The 25702-nt window shown below is 46.0% G+C and overlaps 1 protein-coding gene across 1 annotated transcript in view; it reads left to right on the top strand.

The window, feature by feature from the left end:
- The window catches only part of COL22A1 (collagen type XXII alpha 1 chain), a 276007-nt gene that overhangs the window by 189832 nt on the left and 60473 nt on the right, over nt 1–25702 (top strand). Inside the window, exons 37-39 of the mRNA XM_083144895.1 lie at nt 17259–17312; nt 23275–23328; nt 24843–24947. Of these exons, the coding sequence (XP_083001021.1) occupies nt 17259–17312; nt 23275–23328; nt 24843–24947 (213 nt within the window). The remainder of the gene's footprint in view (nt 1–17258; nt 17313–23274; nt 23329–24842; nt 24948–25702) is intronic.

Here is a 25702-nt window from a genome sequence, read left to right as displayed (position 1 = left end):
ATATCAGACCGACCACTATCCCAACTCCTCTGATTATCTCTCAGTACTATGTGATTATATCAGACCGACCACTGTCCCTGCTCCTCTGATTATCTCTCAGTACTATGTGATGATATCAGACCGACCACTGTCCCAGTTCCTCTGATTATCTCTCAGTACTATGTGATTATATCAGACCGACCACTGTCCAAACTCCTCTGATTATCTCTCAGTACTATGTGATTATATCAGACCGACCACTGTCCCAACTGCTCTGATTATCTCTCAGTACTATGTGATTATATCACACCGGCCACTGTCCCAACTCCTCTGATATCTCTCAGTACTATGTGATTACATCAGACCGGCCACTGTCCCAACTCCTCTGATTATCTCTCAGTACTATGTGATTATATCAGACCGACCACTGGCCCAACTCCTCTGATTATCTCTCAGTACTATGTGATTATATCAGACCGACCACTGTCCCAGCTCCTCTGATTATCTCTCAGTACTATGTGATATCAGACCGACCACTGTCCCAGCTCCTCTGATGATCTCTCAGTACTATGTGATTATATCAGACCGACCACTGGCCCAGCTCCTCTGATTATCTCTCAGTACTATGTGATTATATCAGACCGACCACTGTCCCAGCTCCTCTGATTATCTCTCAGTACTATGTGATTACATCAGACCGACCACTGTCCCACCTCCTCTGATTATCTCTCAGTACTATGTGATTATATCAGACCGACCACTGTCCCATCTCCTCCGATTATCTCTCAGTACTATGTGATTACATCAGACCGACCACTGTCCCAGCTCCTCTGATTATCTCTCAGTACTATGTGATTATATCAGACCGACCACTGGCCCAGCTCCTCTGATTATCTCTCAGTACTATGTGATTATATCAGACCGACCACTGTCCCAACTAATCTGATTATCTCTCAGTACTATGTGATTATATCAGACCGACCACTGTCCCTGCTCCTCTGATTATCTCTCAGTACTATGTGATTATATCAGACCGACCACTGTCCCAACTGCTGTGATTATCTCTCACTACTATGTGATTATATCAGACCGACCACTATCCCAACTCCTCTGATTATCTCTCAGTACTATGTGATTATATCACACCGACCACTGTCCCTGCTCCTCTGATTATCTCTCAGTACTATGTGATAATATCAGACCGACCACTGTCCCAACTGCTGTGATTATCTCTCACTACTATGTGATTATATCAGACCACTGTCCCAGCTCCTCTGATTATCTCTCAGTACTATGTGATTATATCAGACCGGCCACTGTCCCAACTCCTCTGATTATGTCTCAGTACTATGTGATTATATCAGACCGACCACTGTCCCATCTCCTCTGATTATCTCTCAGTACTATGTGATTATATCAGACCGACCACTGTCCCAGCTCCTCTTATTATCTCTTAGTACTATGTGATTATATCAGACCGGCCACTGTCCCAGTTCCTCTGATTATCTCTCAGTACTATGTGATTACATCAGACCGACCACTGTCCCAGCTCCTCTTATTATCTCTCAGTACTATGTGATTATATCAGACCGACCACTGGCCCAACTCCTCTGACTATCTCTCAGTACTATGTGATTACATCAGACCGACCACTGTCCCATCTCCTCTGATTATGTCTCAGTACTATGTGATTATATCAGACCGGCCACTGTCCCAGCTCCTCTGATTATCTCTCAGTACTATGTGATTATATCAGACCGGCCACTGTCCCAACTCCTCTGATTATCTCTCAGTACTATGTGATTATATCAGACCGACCACTGTCCCAACTCCTCTGACTATCTCTCAGTACTGTGTGATTATATCAGACCGGCCACTGTCCCAGCTCCTCTGATTATCTCTCAGTACTATGTGATTACATCAGACCGACCACTATCCCAACTTCTCTGATTATCTCTCAGTACTATGTGATTATATCAGACCGACCACTGTCTCAACTCCTCTGATTATCTCTCAGTACTATGTGATTACATCAGACCGACCACTGTCCCAACTCCTCTGACTATCTCTCAGTACTATGTGATTATATCAGACCGACCACTGTCCCAGTTCCTCTGATTATCTCTTAGTACTATGTGATTACATCAGACCGGCCACTGTCCCAACTCCTCTGATTATCTCTCAGTACTATGTGATTACATCAGACCGACCACTGTCCCAACTCCTCTGACTATCTCTCAGTACTATGTGATTATATCAGACCGACCACTGTCCCAGTTCCTCTGATTATCTCTTAGTACTATGTGATTATATCAGACCGGCCACTGTCCCAACTCCTGTGATTATCTCTCAGTATTATGTGATTATATCAGACCGACCACTGTCCCAACTCCTCTGATTATCTCTCATGTAATAATATCAGACCGACCACTGTCCCAACTCCTCTGATTATCTCTCAGTACTATGTGATTATATCAGACCGACCACTGTCCCTGCTCCTCTGATTATCTCTCAGTACTATGTGATTATATCAGACCGACCACTGTCCCACCTGCTGTGATTATCTCTCGCTACTATGTGATTATATCAGACCGACCACTATCCCAACTCCTCTGATTATCTCTCAGTACTATGTGATTATATCAGACCGACCACTGTTCCTGCTCCTCTGATTATCTCTCAGTACTATGTGATGATATCAGACCGACCACTGTCCCAACTGCTGTGATTATCTCTCACTACTATGTGATTATATCACACCGACCACTGTCCCAGCTCCTCTGATTATCTCTTAGTACTATGTGATTATATCAGACCGGCCACTGTCCCAGTTCCTCTGATTATCTCTCAGTACTATGTGATTATATCAGACCGGCCACTGTCCCAGTTCCTCTGATTATCTCTCAGTACTATGTGATTACATCAGACCGACCACTGTCCCATCTCCTCTGATTATGTCTCAGTACTATGTGATTATATCAGACCGGCCACTGTCCCAACTCCTCTGATTATCTCTCAGTACTATGTGATTATATCAGACCGACCACTGTCCCAACTGCTCTGATTATCTCTCAGTACTATGTGATTATATCAGACCGACCACTGTCCCAACTCCTCTGATTATCTCTCAGTACTATGTGATTATATCAGACCGACCACTGTTCCAACTCCTCTAATTATCTCTCAGTATTATGTGATTATATCAGACCAACCACTGTCCCAACTCCTCTGATTATCTCTCAGTACTATGTGATTATATCAGACCAACCACTGTCCCAGCTCCTCTGATTATCTCTTAGTACTATGTGATTATATCAGACCGACCACTGTCCCAGCTCCTCTGATTATCTCTCAGTACTATGTGATTATATCAGACCGGCCACTGTCCCAGCTCCTCTGATTATCTCTCAGTACTATGTTATTATATCAGACCGACCACTGTCCCAGCTCCTCTGATTATCTCTCAGTACTATGTGATTACATCAGACCGACCACTATCCCAACTCCTCTGATTATCTCTCAGTACTATGTGATTATATCAGACCGACCACTATCCCAACTCCTCTGATTATCTCTCAGTACTATGTGATTACATCAGACCGACCACTGTCCCAACTCCTCTGATTATCTCTCATGTGATAATATCAGACCGACCACTGTCCCAGCTCCTCTTATTATCTCTCAGTACTATGTGATTATATCAGACCGACCACTGTCCCAGCTCCTCTGATTATCTCTCAGTACTATGTGATTATATCAGACCGACCACTGTCCCAACTGCTGTGATTATCTCTCAGTACTATGTGATTATATCAGACCGACCACTGTCCCAACTCCTCTGATTATCTCTCAGTACTATGTGATTACATCAGACCGACCACTGTCCCAGCTCCTCTAATTATCTCTCAGTACTATGTGATTATATCAGACCGAACACTGTCCCAGCTCCTCTGATTATCTCTCAGTACTATGTGATTATATCAGACCGGCCACTGTCCCAGCTCCTCTGATTATATCAGACCGGCCACTGTCCCAGCTCCTCTGATTATCTCTCAGTACTATGTGATTACATCAGACCGCCCACTGTCCCAACTCCTCTGATTATCTCTCAGTACTATGTGATTATATCAGACCGACCACTGGCCCAACTCCTCTGATTATCTCTCAGTACTATGTGATTATATCAGACCGACCACTGTCCCAACTCCTTTGATTATCTCTCAGTACTATGTGATTACATCAGACCGACCACTATCCCAACTCCTCTGATTATCTCTCTGTACTATGTGATTATATCAGACCAACCACTGTCCCAACTCCTCTGATTATCTCTCAGTACTATGTGATTACATCAGACCGACCACTGTCCCAGCTCCTCTGATTATCTCTCAGTACTATGTGATTACATCAGACCGGCCACTGTCCCAGCTCCTCTGATTATCTCTCAGTACTATGTGATTACATCAGACCGACCACTGTCCCAGCTCCTCTGATTATCTCTCAGTACTATGTGATTACTTCAGACCGACCACTATCCCAGCTCCTCTGATTATCTCTCAGTACTATGTGATTATATCAGACTGACCACTGTCCCAACTCCTCTGATTATCTCTCAGGTGATAATATCAGACCGACCACTGTCCCAACTGCTGTGATTATCTCTCAGTACTATGTGATTATATCAGACCGACCACTGTCCCAACTCCTCTGATTATCTCTCAGTACTATGTGATTACATCAGACCGACCACTGTCCCAACTCCTCTGATTTTATATCAATACTACATGTATGTGATTACATCAGACCGACCACTGTCCCAGCTCCTCTGATTATCTCTCAGTACTATGTGATTATATCAGACCGAACACTGTCCCAGCTCCTCTGATTATCTCTCAGTACTATGTGATTATATCAGACCGACCACTGTCCCAACTCCTCTGATTATCTCTCAGTACTATGTGATTACATCAGACCGACCACTATCCCAACTCCTCTGATTATCTCTCAGTACTATGTGATTATATCAGACCGACCACTGGCCCAACTCCTCTGATTATCTCTCAGTACTATGTGATTATATCAGACCGACCACTGTCCCAACTCCTCTGATTATCTCTCAGTACTATGTGATTACATCAGACCGACCACTATCCCAACTCCTCTGATTATCTCTCAGTACTATGTGATTATATCAGACCGACCACTGTCCCAACTCCTCTGATTATCTCTCAGTACTATGTGATTACATCAGACCGACCACTGTCCCAACTCCTCTGACTATCTCTCAGTACTATGTGATTATATCAGACCAACCACTGTCCCAACTCCTCTGACTATCTCTCAGTACTATGTGATTATATCAGACCGACCACTGTCCCAACTCCTCTGATTATCTCTCAGTACTATGTGATTATATCAGACCGACCACTGTCCCAACTGCTGTGATTATCTCTCAGTACTATGTGATTATATCAGACCGACCACTGTCCCAGCTCCTCTGATTATCTCTCAGTACTATGTGATTATATCAGACTGACCACTTTTCCAACTCCTCTAATTATCTCTCAGTATTATGTGATTATATCAGACCGACCACTGTCCCAACTCCTCTGACTATCTCTCAGTACTATGTATTTATATCAGACCGACCACTGTCCCAACTGCTGTGATTATCTCTCAGTACTATGTGATTACATCAGACCGACCACTGTCCCAGCTCCTCTGATTATCTCTCAGTACTATGTGATTATATCAGACCAACCACTGTCCCAGCTCCTCTGATTATCTCTCAGTACTATGTGATTATGGGGTTTATTCTAGTTCATTCTTTCTGACAAAATCCTTCTTAGATGGACAAAACCATGTGCACTGCAGGGGGGCAGATGTAACATGTGCAGAGAGAATTAGATTTGGGTGAGTTTTTTTGTTTCTGTGCAGGGAAAATACTGACTGCATGATTTTACACTGCAATATAGATCTCACTTTGAAGAAAAACCCCACCCAAATCTAATTCTCTCTGCACAAGTTACATCTGCCCCACCCGCAGTGCACGTGGTTTTGTCCATCTAAGAAGGATTTTGTCAGAAAGAATGAACTAGAATAACCCCCTATATCAGACCGGCCACTGTCCCTGTTCCTCTGATTATCTCTCAGTACTATGTGATTATATCAGACCGGCCACTGTCCCAGTTCCTCTGATTATCTCTCATGTGATTATATCAGACCGACCACTGTCCCAGCTCCTCTGATTATCTCTCAGTACTATGTGATTACATCAGACTGGCCACTGGCCCAACTCCTCTGATTATCTTTCAGTACTATGTGATTATATCAGACCGACCACTGTCCCAACTCCTCTGACTATTTCTCAGTACTATGTGATTATATCAGACCGACCACTGTCCCAGCTCCTCTTATTATCTCTCAGTACTATGTGATTATATCAGACCGGCCACTGTCCCAGTTCCTCTGATTATCTCTCAGTACTATGTGATTATATCAGACCGGCCACTGTCCCAGTTCCTCGGATTATCTCTCAGTACTATGTGACTATATCAGACCGACCACTGTCCCAGCTCCTCTGATTATCTCTCAGTACTATGTGATTATATCAGACCGACCACTGTCCCAACTCCTCTGATTATCTCTCAGTACTATGTGATTATATCAGACCGACCACTGTCCCAACTCCTCTGATTATCTCTCAGTACTATGTGATTACATAATACCGACCACTGTCCCAGCTCCTCTGATTATCTCTCAGTACTATGTGATTATATCAGACCAACCACTGTCCCAGCTCCTCTGATTATCTCTCAGTACTATGTGATTATATCAGACCGGCCACTGTCCCAGTTCCTCTGATTATCTCTCATGTGATTATATCAGACCGACCACTGTCCCAGCTCCTCTGATTATCTCTCAGTACTATGTGATTACATCAGACTGGCCACTGGCCCAACTCCTCTGATTATCTCTAAGTACTATGTGATTATATCAGACTGACCACTGTCCCAACTCCTCTGACTATTTCTCAGTACTATGTGATTATATCAGACCGACCACTGTCCCAGCTCCTCTGATTATCTCTCAGTACTATGTGATTATATCAGACCGGCCACTGTCCCAGTTCCTCTGATTATCTCTCAGTACTATGTGATTATATCAGACCAACCACTGTCCCAGCTCCTCTGATTATCTCTCAGTACTATGTGATTATATCAGACCGGCCACTGTCCCAACTCCTCTGATTATCTCTCATGTGATTATATCAGACCGACCACTGTCCCAGCTCCTCTGATTATCTCTCAGTACTATGTGATTACATCAGACCGACCACTGTCCCAGCTCCTCTGATTATCTCTCAGTACAGTACTATGTGATAATATCAGACCGACCACTGTCCCAACTCCTCTTATTATATCTCAGTACTATGTGATTATATCAGACCGAACACTGTCCCAACTCCTCTGATTATATCTCAGTACTATGTGATTACATCAGACCGACCACTGTCCCAGCTCCTCTGATTATCTCTCAGTACTATGTGATTATATCAGACCGGCCACTGTCTCAGCTCTTCTGATTATCTCTCAGTACTATGTGATTATATCAGACCGACCACTGTCCCAACTCCTCTGATTATATCTCAGTACTATGTGATTACATCAGACCGACCACTGTCCCAGCTCCTCTGATTATCTCTCAGTACTATGTGATTATATCAGACCGACCACTGTCCCAGCTCCTCTGATTATCTCTCAGTACTATGTGATTATATCAGACCGACCACTGTCCCAGCTCCTCTGATTATCTCTCAGTACTATGTGATTATATCAGTCCGGCCACTGTCCCAGCTCCTCTGATTATCTCTCAGTACTATGTGATTACATCAGACCGACCACTGTCCCAGCTCCTCTGATTATCTCTCAGTACTATGTGATTACATCAGACCGACCACTGTCCCAGCTCCTCTGATTATCTCTCAGTACTATGTGATTACATCAGACCGACCACTGTCCCAGCTCCTCTGATTATCTCTCAGTACTATGGCCCTTATTCTGATTGACGCGGACTTTACCGCATACTTTCGGATCGCGTCTTTACGGCGTCTGCGCATGCGTGGAGAACGCTACGCGCATGTGCCACGCCTTGACTCGGTACCAGTTCGGCCAAATCCCGTCCAAAACTGTCCACCGCTATCATTCGGGAAATAGGGGCGTATTATGGGCGTCATGCGGAATGACACATGGGCGTAGTTTCAAAGTGGGCAAAACGGGGCGGAAACATGGGCGGACACGGGGGAGTACACTTATGTTGGGGGGCGTACATTCGGAAACCACTCCGAATGCACGCGATCAAAAAGGGAAGAAATGTGCGGTGTCCACAAGTGTACTATTGCTTTGCGGACACCACTCGTTCATGCGGTAGGCGAACGTACGCCTAATGACTACAACCATTAACACCTGAACCCAATAGAATCTACGCCTTTACACATTACTCACTAATAGGCCGCTTGTCAGTGCTTTAATTGAAACCATTGCTGCTTCAAGGAAAACTTAGTAATCCCCCACATATGCTGTACTTGTCCCACACTTAAAAACTGCTAACAATGGACATGACTGAATATTAATACTATCAATACACATGTGTATTCGACATGTACTCATGAAACCACACATTTTGGGTAAAGTAAACACATTTATTTATATTCATGTCACAGTCAATGCCACTGTGATGCAATGACCATAAAATAATACATACAAACAATAAACAAGATGGCAGAAATGCAGCAAAATAAATAATAATACAAAAAAAATATAATTGCACACAGATGGACTCCAGCACCTCCTATGTGCCACTGCACATGCAGCCAGTGGGAAATGAGGAGGCTGCTGGCCCTTCTACAGCAGGGCAAGCTGCACCTGACCATTCAACAGCAGGGCACCCTACACCTGGCCCTTCTGCAGCAGGCCAACCTGCAGCTGGCTCATATGCACCATCAGCAGAATCATTTGGAACACAACCGGGGACTTCACAAGATAGTACCATGGCCATCACTTCAAGTACAGCTGACAGTAATGGCAGGCAAAAGAGGGCAACAGGGGAACCACAAAGGACATATGAAGCAAGGGCTCATCTGGTTACCCTGAGCACGTGATTGGACACAAGAAGCTGACACACACAGCACAATGGAAGATTTGGGAACACATAACGGTGGAGATTAATGCAGCCACAAGTTCATTTCCGACCACGTTTGGCCTTGGTAGGCTCCTTGGCCTGTGCAGCAGCTCTTCGGGGACGGCCAGATGCTGGGGCAGGTGGAGCAGATGATGTGGAGGGGTTGGCTGGTCTACCCCTCCTGCCAGCAGGGAGTGTTGCGGGTGGTAATGCACCAGAAACGGATGACATTAGGACCCTGTTGCTGGTAACCAGCTCCACCATAAGCTCATTATGGTGGAGGAGGAGATCATTTTGGCGGGTGGCTTGCTCGGCCAGCACCTGAGCACTTGCAGCCATGGCCTGATGTGACTCAGCCATGGCCTGCATGCTCGCAGCCATGGACTGCTGGGTGCTGACCAAGCTCGCCAGGATCTCCTCGGTCCTACGCACCCGTTCTGATGCCAAGTCTCCCTGCTGGTTGATGTCCCCAAGCATCTGGGCCAAGGCGGCCAAATCGGCTTGGGCCGATGCCTGCTGCTGCACAGGCCTACCTCTGGGGCCAGGTGGCACGGACTCCTCCACCTCCTGAGCAGAGTCGTCACCAAGCGGTGGGGTGTCTGTGGGAAAAGATATACACAATTAGGAGACATTCTACGATAATTACTTGCACAAGTTTATGGCATGACCAATATTTACCTTCCAGAAAAGACGCAAACACTTCAGCTGGGGCCTCGCTATCCATCGTGCTCACCCCCCTGATCTCCTCAACTGAGATACAGCTCTCGGCCATCACCTCCAGGGGGGTGAGCTCTAGCCCTGATGGCATGGGCCCGGCCCCAGATGTCTGGCTGTGTTCCCACCGCTTGGTCATCTTCCTCTTCAGGTTGGTTTTGAAGTCCTGCCACCTGCAATGTAAGTTGACATATTAATACATGTCACTCCCAATGTTAGCTGTTGCAGCCATTGCTCTGTGCTACATATTACAACATGTGATTAATGTCCCATATATAATATTACATGCAACTATGATATCAACCGTTACAATACACATTCACAATCACCCTACTCTAACTCTCAACGAAATAACATGGCAATAATGTATGTGTATCGTAACAACCTCACGGGCCATTTGCAAAATGCATCTAAGCATCAATTCAATCATTACTTGGCTATTACTGGCCACATGTATCACAAAACAACTTGCCTCTTCTTCACATGGTCCGTCTCACGAACTTGTGGCGCTACTTCATTAATCTCTGCCGTTATCTGTTCCCAAATCTTCCATCTGCGTGTGTGTGTCAGCTTCTCGGATGGACACTCTATCCAATCACGTGCTCGGGGAACCAGGATGGCCAGCTCCTGTGCTTCATATGCCTTATTTTTTTTGGATGGTTCCGCTGTTGCACTGGCTCGCCCCTTGCCACGTCCCTGGCCACGCCCCCTGGCACCAGTCGCTGCACTTGAAGTGCTGGCCATGGTACTACCTTGTGAAGTCCCCTGTTGTGTTCCAACCAATTCTGCTGATGGTGCATATGAGCCAGCTGCAGGTTGGCCTGCTGCAGAAGGGCCAGGTGTAGGTTGCCCTGCTGTAGAATGGTCAGGTGCAGCTTGCCCTGCTGTCGAAGGGCCAGCAGCCTCCTCATTACCCACTGCCTGCATGTGCAGTGGCACATAGGTGGTGCTGGAGTCCAGCTGGTGAAAAAGTTGCTGCAGCTCTGGGTCCAGCTCTGGTTGGGATCCAGACATGTTTGCAACAACATTGTCACCTTCTAATACACCTTTATATACTGTTTGTGTATCCTGTTTGGCGGACATCAGCGGCAGCTGTGTTCCGTGCGTGAGCGTACGTCGCTGTTTTTTCGCGCCGCATACGGTGGCTGAAATTCCATTGTGTAAAACCTGGCGAAAGTTCGACATGAAATACTGGTCACCAATGCTAACATTGCATAGAATCTTCTGATACACCTGTGACTATTGCACAATACACATGCTATTTTCTAGCATGACATGACATTTGATTCATGACTACTGTGGTATTGTGGCGTTTAATTGCAAGCTAAAAGTAGCCCAATCCCTTAGATAATCCAGGCCACAAGTCATGCAATACTCATCTCTACTGTTATAGACCACACATGTGAGAGCCCTATAAATAGTGACTTGCTGCTAGAATCATTTGTCTCCAGATCTGGACTTGTCAGGGTCTAAGGTAAGCTCTTCCATGCTCCTTGTAGATATGATATCCATGAACAATGTAAGTGTATGAATGTATGCACCATTGCCTCACTGACTACAGATTGTTGGCCCAGCAAAGTGCGTGTATCATTATTGCAACATGTCACATGTTCACTATTTCACTCACAGGTCTTAAACCTGTGTGGGTTCATCTATTGCAGGACAACATGTCCCAGCAATAGATGAAATGTCTCATAGTACATGATGTCGGCAAAAAATGCTGACACCTTTATCTGTGTGTTTTTGACGGTGTGTATTGAGTTAATATTATTGTGTCATCATTAGAGAGTCAAATGGATCTGCGGGATTTCATGGGGCGGCCATCTATTGTACGTATTGAAGGCTACAAATCTATTTGTAGTGGGATATGGCCATTATGTGCATAGGTGCATCAGTATTTATGTTCATTTCTTTATAGGTTGCTGAAGCAATGATGCGCTACATGGAGAGGAGGCTAAGGGCACTTGCGGCTCTCCCCACTCGTCGGCCAAGGAGGCCAGGACGTGCTAGAATCTATCGCACACGGGTGACTCTGTTTGCTATGCCCGATGATGAGGTACTTACTAGGTACCGGTTACCGCCACATGTAATTCTGGATCTGCTCACCTTAATTCAGAGCGATCTGGAACCTCTACACGGGATCACGACAGCAATTCCGCCTCACACACAGCTGCTGGCGGTGTTGCATTTCTGCGCCTCAGGATCATTCCAACAAGTAGTGGCAGTACTTGCTGGAATATCTCAGCCGGCCTTCTGCCGAATCCTGAGGCGTGTGACGTCGGCCATGTTCAGGCGCAAGGGGCACTTCATGGCCATGACATTTGCCACCGAGACCCTGCGCAGAAGCCAGCAGGCCTTCCATCAAATTGCTGGCTTCCCTAATGTGATAGGGGCTGTGGATGGCACCCATGTACCATTTGTGCCTCCATCTCGAAGTGAGAAGATATATAGGAACCGCAAATTGTTCCACTCACTGAACGTGATGGTGGTATGTGGCCCATCCATGGAGATTCTCGCCTTCAACTCGAAGTTTCCCGGAAGTGCCCATGACTCTCATGTCATCCGACAAACCGGGATATGGCAAAGACTCCAAGAGCTGGAAGGCCGTGATGCGTGGGTTCTGGGTGACTCCGGTTACCCATGTACGCCCTGGCTACTTACGCCGTACAGCTACCCAGCACCGGGCCCACAGGAGGCATTCAATCGGGCGCATGTTGCCACCAGGCAAGTGGTGGAGCGCTCAATTGGCCTTTTAAAAGGTCGATTTAGAGTGCTCCACCGCACTGGTGGTGACTTACAATATGCGCCTGAAATGGTGTCGAGGATCGTGGGCCTGTGTATATTTTTCCACAACATTGCTGTGCGGCGTGAGATACCCTTTGATGAGTGGGAGGTACCATCTGAGCCGCAAGATCCGCCCATGCGCCCATCCCGCGCCCCTGAATGCCGGAGGGGATACCAGCTGCGGGACTCTGTGGCGCAAAGATACTTCAGGTACATGTTATCGAGTTGACAGAACACACCAATTATTGTAAAAATCACCCCTTCAAATAAGTACAGTGTGTTAGTTGTCAGTGTTACAACACGAAAATTAGCCAGCCTGCCCTCCTAATGGCAAAGAAATAGTAGATATTTATCATATGTGCTTAGTTTTGGGGGAAGTTAAATATAGGTGCTAATTATTATACCTTGTTCAAGGGATCTTATGTGTTTGTTATATCTTCATTATTGTAGTTGATACTATCCCTGATGACTGGTGAGTACATTGATTTATTCGGTAATGTGTTGGGGATTTTTTCATGTGTTGATGTCTGATTTGTTTGCAGATATATATATATATATATATATATATATATATATATATATATATATATATATATATATATATATATATGATATTTGAATTTATTCACATGTTTCAACATTTCAAGGAGCAGGCAGCCAGGCAGGCAGGCAGGGCTGGTGTATAATGCTGGTCTCAGGATACCTGCAAGTGTGTGTATGTGTCTTTTACACATAAATGTACGCATACACATAGATGCATAGAGTAATTAATGCTAACTACAGCTATGCGTTGCTAAGCTATAGCACGCGTTGCTTGGCGGAGCGAGGCGTCATTGGATTTGCGAAGTGCATACACACTGTGTTTTATATATATCCGATTTGTTAATTGCCATACATCAACACTACTGTTTTGAAGGCATGCGAATTTGTCACCATTTGTGTTGGCGCAGAGACGCTGTTCATGTAAAGATGAACAATAAAGTTATTAACACAAATAACTGTGATCAACCAATGCCACCACCTGATTGGTTAATAGATGCCATTGTCAACATGGCGGAGACACGAAGGGCAGAACCCTTCACACATGCGGAGCTGAGAGTTCTTGTCTCCGTCATGGAGACAAGGCTGGGCCGTGCGGGGCCCTTCATCACAAACCGCCATAAGCGGAGGGCGTATGCTGCGGCAGGGCGCCGTATTTACGCCCGCACTCGGGTGCGGAGGTCCCTCGGGCAGCTGGAGAGGCGGTGGTCGGACCTCCGCAGGCGCCAGCCCCAGCTGCTCCATCAAATCCGGGGCGAAATTGCTGAGTGTGAGTATTTTAGCTATGAAATTTCGCACTTACAACATAGCATCTAGAAACAATAAAATGTGTCTCATGATAAGTGGGTGTCCATGGGTTTACAAGTCCATAGACTGTTATGTGTGCTTCTTCCTGGTTAACATGCAGTCATGTGGCTTTTATATGTAATGCCATAGCATTGAGGATTCTGATGCATACAATGTGCCAGATCTAATATGTGTTACACATTGATAAATGCCTGGGTTGTAATGTGTGAACAAATTACTAACAATCACATAATAATTTAAATGTCACAATTTGGAATCCATTAACAGTAAGGAGCTACTTTCCTGCATCGTTTGCCATCATTATCACCCTTCCATGTATGTCTTGTTATGGATTAATACATGTGCCCCAATGACCCGACATTGACCATGATGTTTTTTTCTACCACACAGCACGAGCCCGAGCCCGACAGGCCCGTGAAGACGCGGAGGCAGCCCTGGGCCAGGAGGAGGCCCAAGACCCGGAGGAGGAGGTGGCGGCAAGGGTGGAGGAGGAGGAAGTGGAGGAGGAGCAAATGTTGGAGGAGGTGGTGGAGGAGGAGGAGGAGGTGCGTGAGGAGGTGGTGGAGGAGGATGTGGAAGCGGAGTTGGTGGCGGAGGAGGAGGTGTTGGTGGCGGAGGAGGAGGTGGAGGAGGATGTGGTGGTGGTGGTGGAGGAGGAGGAGGAGGAGGAGGAGGTGGAGGAGGAGGTGGAGGAGGAGGTGGAGGAGGAGGTACTTGTGGCAGAGGAGCTGGCGGAGGAGGGGGCTGAGGAGGCCACGGTTGCCCCGGAGAAGTCTGATGACGAGGGGGAGGAGGCGTGCCAGGCCCCGGAGTACCAGCAGATCGGTATGTTAACATAATGCATCATTCATGAAGTAGTTGTACTGGTATTTGTTATGTAGCACTGGTGATAATAAATTTTGGGCCCATCCTATTCATATAGACCCCAAAGTGGGTAGCTACAGATACAGGTACGGGTTAGATGGGGTGTCCAAGGCATCCCTTTCATCCAGGACACCTCTCAATTACACAGGTTTGTGGGATGGGTTGGAGGTCCATTTTGACTGCCACATAACCGTTGTAGTTAAACAGGATCCAGGAGTAAAGGGATGAGTGGATCATTTGTGGATTAAAATCACCTGCTGCAAGCGTAGATTATGACCCATCAAATACTGGAATCTATATGGTTGGTGAATGTTATTTATAAACTCTAGGATGTATGCTATAAATGGAGTAGGTGCCGGCCTACCTTGGAATGGAGTCAGAAGTTGCCAGTGTCCCAGGAGCCTCCTCTACCTAAACACCCCCTGTAGTTCAGATTGTTTTTTTGACCTCACAGAATTGTAGGTTGGTTTAGACATAATTAAGATTTTGAGGATGTGTACTGTGCATTCCTGACATTTGCATAACTCCCATGCCACGAACCATCACTGAACTTAGACTGAGCAGATTGTGACAAGTTCTTATTGACGGAGGCCATGACATGCTTGTCATTGGTTAGTCATGGGTGGGTTGTGACTGAGAAGAAACACTATGACTGTTATGTCTTCTGCAGAGTAAAGGGTAGAGGCCAAAAAAGACAGTATGTAGTAAATAAGTTTGCATGTATGTATATATGTATGTGTCATATCTATTTATCTATGTGTGTCTCTATCTCTCTACATAGATAGATATATATATATATATATATATATACACACATGTCACCTAGCATTTGTGCCATTTATGTCGCAGTATGTGAAATGTATGCATGAATAACATGACTAATTTTTGCCCCTTTGACATGCCCACAGATGACACCACACCAGCAGATGAGGGGGTGCGTGGGGCCGTCCTGCGAGCGGAGCACCACTTGCGGCTCCTTCTAGCAGACCTGCAGGACATCCGCGATCTGCTGCTTTAATTTATAATTTTTTTTTTTTTTTTTGCTATGTTAATGCTGTTTTTGAATAAATTCTTTATGCAAGTTCACAGTTGTTGGTTTTATTTGCACTTAAAACAGTATATGTGTAGATTGTTTATAATCTTTTACACAGGGTGTAATACAAACCATTGCACTTACATTGCTGTAAGGGTTAATGTGTGCAATGCATGTGTTAGGCATGCTTGTAAGGATATATTGGCATCTAATTGATTCCAATTCCAAATAAGCTGTTTTTTATGAGGATAGGTAATTGAATAAGTGGGTCATGTGATGTATTGCAGAAGATACATAATAGTGGGTTGTTTGGCGTAAATACTCCGCTTACGGGCGGTAGCACCGCTTGGCTCCCGGTCGGATGCGGTATTTCCGAGCATACACTGTAATACTCTGTAATACCGTGCAGAATCGGAGTGTTTCTCCCGCACACGCATGGTTTGTATGTCGTCCGTAAACACGCCCTGTTCTTAAAGAGTGAGTCCGTCCGAATGCGGAGGACACGTGGGCGTTTCTACGGACGATGGCCGCATGCGGCAAAACACCGTGGCGTGCGGACCGCTCCGTAAGAATGCGGGAATATCCGCACCGATCAGAATAAGGGCCTATGTGATTATATCAAGAGTCAAACAATGAGGTTGATTTGTTTTTGCGCTTCAATAGGAGCAGCTAAATTCCTGAACGTCACACCTCCTTACGATACTTCACCAATGTTTCCTCCAGTATCCTCAAATATATAGATAAAGGAGGAAATTTACTAAAGGAAATTTGTAAAAAAATAGGTGTATTTGTATCCAGAAATACACTTATTTTTGACATTTACTATCCCAAAAATACGGCAATTCATATTCGTATTGATAGCACAACAATACGAATATGAATTGCCGTATTTTTGGGAGAGTAAATGTCAAAAATAAGTGTATTTCTGGATACAAATACACCTATTTTTTTACAAATTTCCTTTAGTAAATTTCCCCCAAAAACTTCACATACAGTAGTGTAACACTGAAACAACTTATTAAGATAAATTGAAAAACAATGACAGAAAGCCTTTTACCGTTAGTGGCCTTATACGTAAGGCCTGTTTATGTGCTTGTGTAGAGGTGGATCTTATCCCGGGGAACACCTCAGCACCGTCAAGGTCCAAGGTGTCCAAATGTGCTGACCACCAAAAAGCAACAGGGTCTTCCACTAGAAACACCAAAAGGTCTTCCTATAATCTGTGCTTAGACAAGTGCATTTGCATTGCAATCTTTCACTATCGCAGTCCGCAAATGACCTCTATTGTGTTACCAGCCCATTCCCTACATCCCAGAGAGTTTCATTTAACGCATCATTTGTAATCTTTTCTCTGTAGGGTCCACCGGGCCTGGCCGGCCAGCCCGGAGCCCGAGGAGTTCCGGGAAATGTGGTAAGTGCTTCCTCAATATGACGTTCTCCCGGAGTGCATTTGTTCTCTGTATTTGTCTATAATTAGCAGTGGATCGGATGAACCAGTGAAAACATCAACAACGAATCCTCAGGAAAAACACAGTGGGTGCCATCTGCTTCTGTTTAAATTGTCACGATATCTTACAAGTAGCACTTTGTAATAATTACACATCATAGTTGCCTACCCTCCCTGATTGGCTCCAAAAAATAGTAAGGTGGTCGCGTTGAGCCAGCCATGTTGTGTGAAATAAACCTAAAACATAGGTGGCGAGATGCACCAGAGAAGAGGCCACAGCTTAGGGTGGGGAGAGCCAGCACACAGAACAGGAGGGCCGCCAGTTCACAACAGGGTTTGGCAGCACACAGAGCAGGGGGAGTGCGCCGTGGTACAGAGTAGGGGGTGGCAGCAAACAGCAGGGGGAGGGTGAAGTACACAGAGCAGGAGGAGGTGTGATACAGAGCAGGAAAAAGCAGCACAGAGAGTGAGATGGGGGGGGGGGGGGGGCACACAAAGCAGGGGGGGGCAGCACAGAGAGCAGGGGAGGTGCGGTACAGAGCAGGTGATGGCAGCAAACAGCAGGGGGAGGGGGAAGTACACAGAGCAGGAGGAGGTGTGATACAGAGCAGGAAACAGCAGCAGAGAGAGTGAGATGGGGGGGGGGGCACACAAAGCAGGGGGGGCAGGCAGCAAAGAGAGCAGGGGAGGTGCGGTACAGAGAGCAGGGGAGGTGCGGTACAGAGCAGGTGATTGCAGCAAACAGCAGGGGGAGGGGGAAGTACATAAAGCAGGGGGGAGGCAGCACACAGAGCGGGGGGGTATTGGCACACAAAGCAGGAGGAGGCAGTACAGAGAGCAGAGGGGAGGTAGCATAGGGGTGGGGGTGCGTCTTGCACAGTTGGTGGGGCGTACGCATGGGGACACCAAGCGCTTCCTGGGCATGGGGGTGTGGAGGTGGCAGGGGGTGTACGCATGGGGACACCAAGCGCTTCCTGGGCGTTTCAACAAAAATGGTGGGTGCACCCAGGAAACCGCTGGGCATCCCTATGCGAACGCTCCCCGGGCGGCTAAGGTCATAGGACATCAGTGCCGGCGTCCCAGATGCTCCCAAATACAAGTCAGTCTAGTTTGACTTAAATTTGTAAATGGGTGGCACAATGATTTGATTGTAGGCGACAATCACATGATTTTGCCCCATCTCCCTTGCAAATCTATTGGCAATGCGCCAGAAATATACACGTGGCGGCGGGCAGCGTTGGATAGCGAATTTACGCTGCTTAGCGAGCTAGCCAGATCCAGGCCATTAGGACAGTGTACAGAACCAGGCCTAATATAATAATAATAATAATCGCACCTTCTGCACATTGCAGCATTGGTAGGAAATAAAGGAGTCGGGGCCGGGTCTAGATCCCTACTAGGGTATAAACGTAACAGGGACAGAATGTCTCTTCTACATAGATAACTGTACTCACATTCATTCCTTACTAGACTGAATATAACGCTCCCTGATATATACTATAATACACTAACACAGACACACACACACAGACACACACACACAGACACGCACGCACGCACGCACACTTTTACTGGGTCTCTTTACTATAAATACGCCCTGAGCTGGGATCCAGAGTGACTGCAGTACATGGGAAAGTATAAAATATTTACACATAATTATATATATATTTGGATGCATTAGTCCGTAGTTACATACATCAGGGATAAGACGGGTTACGGTGCAGAGCTGTAATCGAGGTCATGCTATGAAGCTGCGGGAGGCGGCAAGGTTATTCTATAGAAAGGGTATATATAGAACAGAACAGAATGTGTTCACATGTAAAAGCTGCTGGTTGGGTGAATAAGGGAAGGAGGCCTGCTGGGACTATGCACATGCTCATACCATTAACGGCGGCGTTATTCTGTGACCACAATTGTGTGTATATATATATATATATATATATATATATATATATATATATATATATACAGTATATATAATATATTTGGAAGAAGAGGACACTCACCAGAGCTAGTAGAAAATCGTAGTTTTAATGATAAAAAATCTCTATTAAATGTCCATCAATATTTCGGTCCGCAAAAGACCTTTATCAAGATTGTTCAAGAAGCCATTAAACCAGGGTTGCCTACCCTCCCGCAATGTCCGGGAGGGTCCCGAAAAGCGGGTCCCCCTCCCGGCTTCCCGAAAAGGTGGGCAGCCCTGGTTTAATGGCTTCTTGAACTCCAATCCCTCGCCCCCCCCCGCCCCCCTGTTCCCATCTATCTCACCCCTGACCACGGCATTTAAATAAACGGATTGGCTGATCTCTGCTGAGGGGGAGGGGCTAAAGTGGCAGAATCGTGTCATTTTAGCCCGCCCCCTTCTACAGCAATCGGCAAATCGGGTCATTTTCCATCATGGGGGCGGGGCTTAATGACATCACGCACAAGCCATGCTCCGGGGATTCCCGGAGAGGAGATTTTATAAGTCAGCAACCCTGCATTAAACAAATTAGGGCACACAGCCCAGAAAACCAAATGCATGTATTCAAGTTAGGCATAACGACCCGAATTTAAATGGTGCACAGTGCCAAAAACTGCAGTAAAGACGCCAGGACCGGAAACAGCTCTTATGTCACATAAATGGAACTCAATATCTTTGTTCCCAAAGATCCTTATCTAGTTATCACTAGACCATCACCAAATTAAACAGAAGGAAATGTCACAAAAACCAATCAATGCCAATATACATAGAAGAGACAAATCGCCACCGCCGGGATTCCGCCAGCCGGAAACATTGACAAAACGTCAGACCTGGAAGTTTGAAAGTGGAAGTGCATATATACGTTCCAGCCCGTGGAACGCATCGGCGCCACTATAACTAATCCGCACTAGTAGAGCGCAGACACCAACAGTTATGTATTTAGTCAATGTCCTTCCTGTCCTGCACCCAAATAAAGTGCTAGGACCAAATATAAACATCTAGGGTAATTAGTTTAAAGATGCACATATCTATGTATAAAGAAGCACCATTGAAAAATATAATTCAAATATTTTTGGGAAAGAATCTTTTATACCACTTTTACACCAAAACTGCCGGGTTACACCCGGGTTTTTGGACCCGGATGCGACCCGGCAGTTGTTCCCTTTTACACCGGTGTCCCCTGGCATTATGCCGGTTAGGGAACGCCGGTGAATTTGGGCCCTGAGCCGGCGCTCGGAGATAACGTCATCTCCAATCGCCGGGAAACCCGCCTACCGTCACCGAAGCAACGCTGCCTGACACCCCCGCAACGATGACCTACATGCTAGGGGCAAGCCCTACCCCCAGCCTCCGTCCATGAGGTGAATGGATCCCGCACACAGGCATTCACATAGTACCGCAGACAGCAGCGGAGGCTGTACGCAGCCCCTGCCCAACCTCCGGACTGACCTCAGTGCGCTGCGGTCAAGAGGTTGGGGCTCCCTGATTGGAGGAAATGGGTCCCTGGGTCGGATGACCTGGGTTACCCATTTACACGGCCCCTGACTCCGGGGAAGCCCGGTGTCTAACCCTGAACATTTGCCGGGTCGGACACCGGGTAACAGGACCCGGGTTATTTTTTTTTTTTGCCCTTTTACACCAAGCCCCGGCCCGGACTGGAGCGGCAATAGTCCGGGTCGCGGCTCTGGTGTAAAAGGGGTATTACAGAAGATTATTATTAAAAAAAGAAAAAAATCTTTTTATTTCAGAAAAAATTGAAAGCGAGTTATATTCATTCAAGCCTCTAGGGGCTGTCGTGTCCAAACGGTGGATCCACCTAGCCTCTTTTTTTCCTAAGTAGAAGTTCACGATCTCCAGCACGGGACAATTTTGGTACCCAGTCAATAATTCTGCACCTCAATGCGCATACTTGGTAAAAAGTGGACAGCCACTGGTTTATCTGTGGTACCTTTCCTGAGTGCTAGATTTATATTACTCCATCTTGGAAATGTCGTCTTGTGAGGCCCACATAGGCCAATCCACAGGGGCAGGTAAGTAAATAGATGTCAAAGTCCATTGAGCAATGGAGATAGAATCTAATCTTAATCGATTGCCAATTATGTGGGTGTGGGAACATAAGGCCTGCAATTAGGGACCTGCAAGTCGCACAAATCGCTTATTTGTTGCAGCCCAATTTAGTTGATTTAAGCCACAGTTCCTTGGTGGTAATTGGTCGGCAAGTGGGCACATCAGCAACTCCTTCAGATTTGGACCAGGTCAGTATGCCATTAGTGGAGCCGAGTTCAATTTACCTCTGAAGGCCGGATCCAAGGCAACCAAATGACAATTATCTCTGATGGAGGTCCTCAGATGTCCAGACCTGTGGTCAAAAGTGCTGACAAAGGTCATCTGTTTAGATGGCTTTTTTGGTCTAGATAGAGAAATAAATGTCTAGCTCTGGTGAGACATGATTGTATTTTGAATACCCTATCCTCAGAAATATTTTTTTTCATGTCAGTAAGTTGAAGTTCTGTCCTACCCAAGTCAATGTTGTTTCATATTACACGGAGATACTGCAAGATAGGTAGACGTTTTAAGTCTGGGAGGATGAATGCTGGTGGCAAAAAGTATAGTATTTCTATCGGTCGTTTACCGAAAAAGGGTGATACCCAAACCGTAGGAGTTCTTAAAGACTATAATATCAAGAAGTCCATAGTTTAATAACATGATTCATAGGTAAACCGGAGTGGGTGGTCAAGCTGGTTAGAGTTGAAATCATATGGAGCAATGACTCCTCAGTGGAAGTCCAAATCAAAAATACATTGTCAATAAAACGCTTGTAGAACAAAATATTAGCTCCAAACTCAGGAAAAATGTAACGCTGTTCTTATTCATGCATGTAGATATTGGAATAGGCCAGGCTACATTCGAGCCCATGACAGTCCTAGAGGCTTGCATAAAATAGTGATCACCATACAAAAAATTCTTGTAAGACAACACCAAATTAAGACGATCAATCAAAAATTCTATTGGAAGGCCGATAGTCAAATTGGCACTGGAAAATAGCACTGCATATACAGTATATAGACCAGTACTTCAATTTGGAGCTTTTGCCACTACCATGTGTGTTTCAGGACATGTCAGGGGCCACTGGCTGGGTAGTTGGAGTGGGAGAGGAAGCTTCCAGCACCCAAGAGGTTAAACTTACCAGGCAGACCAGGCTCCTCCCCTCCTCTACCCCACCTCCAGGCCAGGGAACTCAGTTTTTTTGGTGCTGGCAGGAGCCAACATGCACCTTATAGAGGGGCTGCTATATGCAGCCCGGCTTCCTTATTTTATATGTATTTTTATTTTTACACTGATGATGATCAGTGATAGAACAACAGCGCAGAGGGTCTACCAGACACAAACGAAGGGGCAGATGTATTAAGCCCCGTGAAATGATAATGTGGAAGGTGATAACGCACCAGCCAATTAACTCACAACTGTCATTTTTCAAACACAGCTGATTCTCTGGTGCGTTATCACCTTACAATTTATCTCTTCACCAGGCTTTAATACATTTGCCCCATTGACACCAAGCTTGTACCCCAACTGACAGACTCTACACTTATAGCAGCAGGTGTATTTGGGTGCGGTCCAGATTGACTGCGCCAGTGGTATCCCCATAAATATGTCCCAGGTTTTTTTATTTTGAAATATAGAAACCCTAATTCTGGCCTGGGGACACTTGCTCATGCCGCCCCCCCCCCCCCTCCCCCCATGCTGAAAATAGCCAGCCAGCCAGCCCCTGTACACGCTACAGTTTACAGTGCCCAGGGACACAATATATACAGTAATCCAATATAATATTCTTTCTACACGGTATAATTATGTTATATGTTGTTACTGTGATGTCATAATGATGTCATGTGGAGAAACTCCTTCTGTTACTACTGTGGAAGCAGCCACAACGCACTAATACCTGATTCGCTTCTCTTCCAGGGAGGACCAGGACAGGCCGGCGTGGACGGGAAGGATGGTCAGAAGGGCGAAAAGGTGATATTCATGTTATAAGGGGACATACAGTACATGTTATACAGTGATACATGTTATAGGGACATGCGTGTTATAAAGGGACATATATGTTATACAGGGCTAGATTCTCTAAGCTTCAAAAGTGATAAAATGGAGAGTGATAAACAGCCAGCCAATCAGCTCCTACCTGCCATGTCACAGACTGTGTTTGAAAAATGTCAGACAGGAGCTGATTGGCTGGCTGTTTAACACTCTCCATTTTATCACTTTTGAAGCTTAGAGAATCTGGCCCACAGTGAGATGCGGTGATACGTGTCATACAGGGACATGCGTGTTATATAGTGATGTGTGGTCAGTGGCGTAACTATATATTCTGCGCCCCCCCGCCAAATTTTTTCGGCGCCCCCCCCCCCCCCCCCCCGGCGCGACTGCGAACCCCCCCCCTTCATACCCATACCTGTCGCGCTGCTGCCCGGCTGCATCTGCGTCACTGTCCCGTCACTCGCTCCCGGCACCGGCTCCTGCTGATAATGAAAAGTGACTCTTAGAAAATGGCTGCCAAAACTGTCTGCAATACGGGGGCAGCCATTTTCTAAGTGTCACTTTTCATTATCAGCAGGAGCCGGCGCCGGGAGCGAGTGACGGGCAGTGACCGCAGATGCGGCCGGGCAGCAGCGTAGCGGGTAACTATAGCACCGCAGCCCCCCAGGCGCCCATAGTTACTCTGCGCCTCCCCGCCATGGCGGGGGCTGCGGTAGCTTAGTTACGCCAGTGTGTGTGGTGATACACAGGTTATACAGGGACATGCGTGTTATACAGTGATGTGTAGAGATATGTGTGTTATACAGGGACAATGCGTGTGATACGTGTTTTACAGGGACATGCGTGTTATACAGTGATGGGTGGTGATACGTGTTATACAGTCACATGTATGTTATACAGTGATGTATTTGTTATACAGTGATGTGCGGTGATACGTATTATACAGGGACATGCGTGTTATAAAGTGACGTTTAGTGATATGCGTGTTATACAGTGACGTGTAGTGATGTGCGTGTTATACAGTGACGTGTAGTGATATGCGTATTATATAGTGACGTGTAGTGATGTGCGTGTTATACAGTGATGGGTGGTGATAGGTGTTATACAGTCACATGTATGTTATACAGTGATGTGTAGTGACAGGGATGTATTTGTTATACAGTGATGTGCGGTGATACGTATTATACAGGGACATGCGTGTTATAAAGTGACGTGTAGTGATATGCGTGTTATACAGTGACGTGTAGTGATGTGCGTGTTATACAGTTACATGACGCAATGTCTGTGCTGTGATTTGAGGACAGGTGAAGGTGGACATTGTATTTTACGCTGTGGGTGACACCTCGTAATAATGCCATGTTCTAGGGAATCGGTGGATTATCAGATCCTCCAGCTGGGGCACAGAATACACACTGTTCTATGTAAGACGAGCACTAGTTGTGCAATGCTAATTAATCAATATAATTAATTATAAATGTTATGTATGTGTTTAGGGGGATCCCGGTAAAGACGGAAGAGTCGGACCTCCCGGTCCTCAAGGAGAAGCCGGTCTTGCTGGTTTGCCAGGATTACCAGGAAGAGGCAAGGACGGAGAACGGGTAGGCTCGGATATGCCGACGTGTCAGCGTTATCACTGTCCACGCTTGTACAGAGGCACTTGATAGCAATTCTGCACCTGTCACCATTCCCGTATGCGCTCTCTGCTACGGTGGGGGGGGGGGGGGGGGGGGGGGGGGGGGGGGGGGGGGAGGAGATTTACTAAGATAGGAATTCTATTTTACATGGGATGTTGCAATGTGCAACCAATCAGATTGTACTTCTTACTAAGGGGCAGATTTATTAAGCTTGGAGAAGAGATAAACTGGAGATACAGCGGAGAAAAGGTAAAAGGAGATAAAGCACCAGCCAATCAGCTGTGTTTGAAAAAGACAGTTGGGAGCTGATTGGCTGGTGCTTTATCTCCTTTTACCTTTTCTCCGCTTTATCTCCAGTTTATCTCTTCTCCAAGCTTAATAAATCTGCCCCTTATTTAGCACCTTCTAGAAGATAATAGATAGTCTCTGATTGGTTGCCCATAGCATCATCCCATCCCACACGGTATCCGCCCTTTGGGCCGGATCCCGTGCATCACTAGGTTCAGATTGTGTTATATTTTACTATATTGTGGAATGTGTATGTACTGTACAATTTTAAGTAACTGTTTTTAATCATTTAGATATTTTTTTCTAATATTCATTATAATTACATCTAATTTGAGCAACCCACTAATGACATCTTTGTAAAACCTACAGAAACTTCCGGAGCTTTGTACACATTCCTCTATTGTCGCGGTTTGAACCCCAGGCAAAAACAA

Source organism: Crinia signifera, chromosome 5, assembly GCF_055691185.1.
Source record: "Crinia signifera chromosome 5, ASM5569118v1, whole genome shotgun sequence".
Taxonomy (NCBI): Eukaryota; Metazoa; Chordata; class Amphibia; order Anura; family Myobatrachidae; genus Crinia; species Crinia signifera.
The sequence above is the reverse complement of the archived record's forward strand: the minus strand, read 5'-3'. Positions and strand labels throughout refer to the sequence as shown.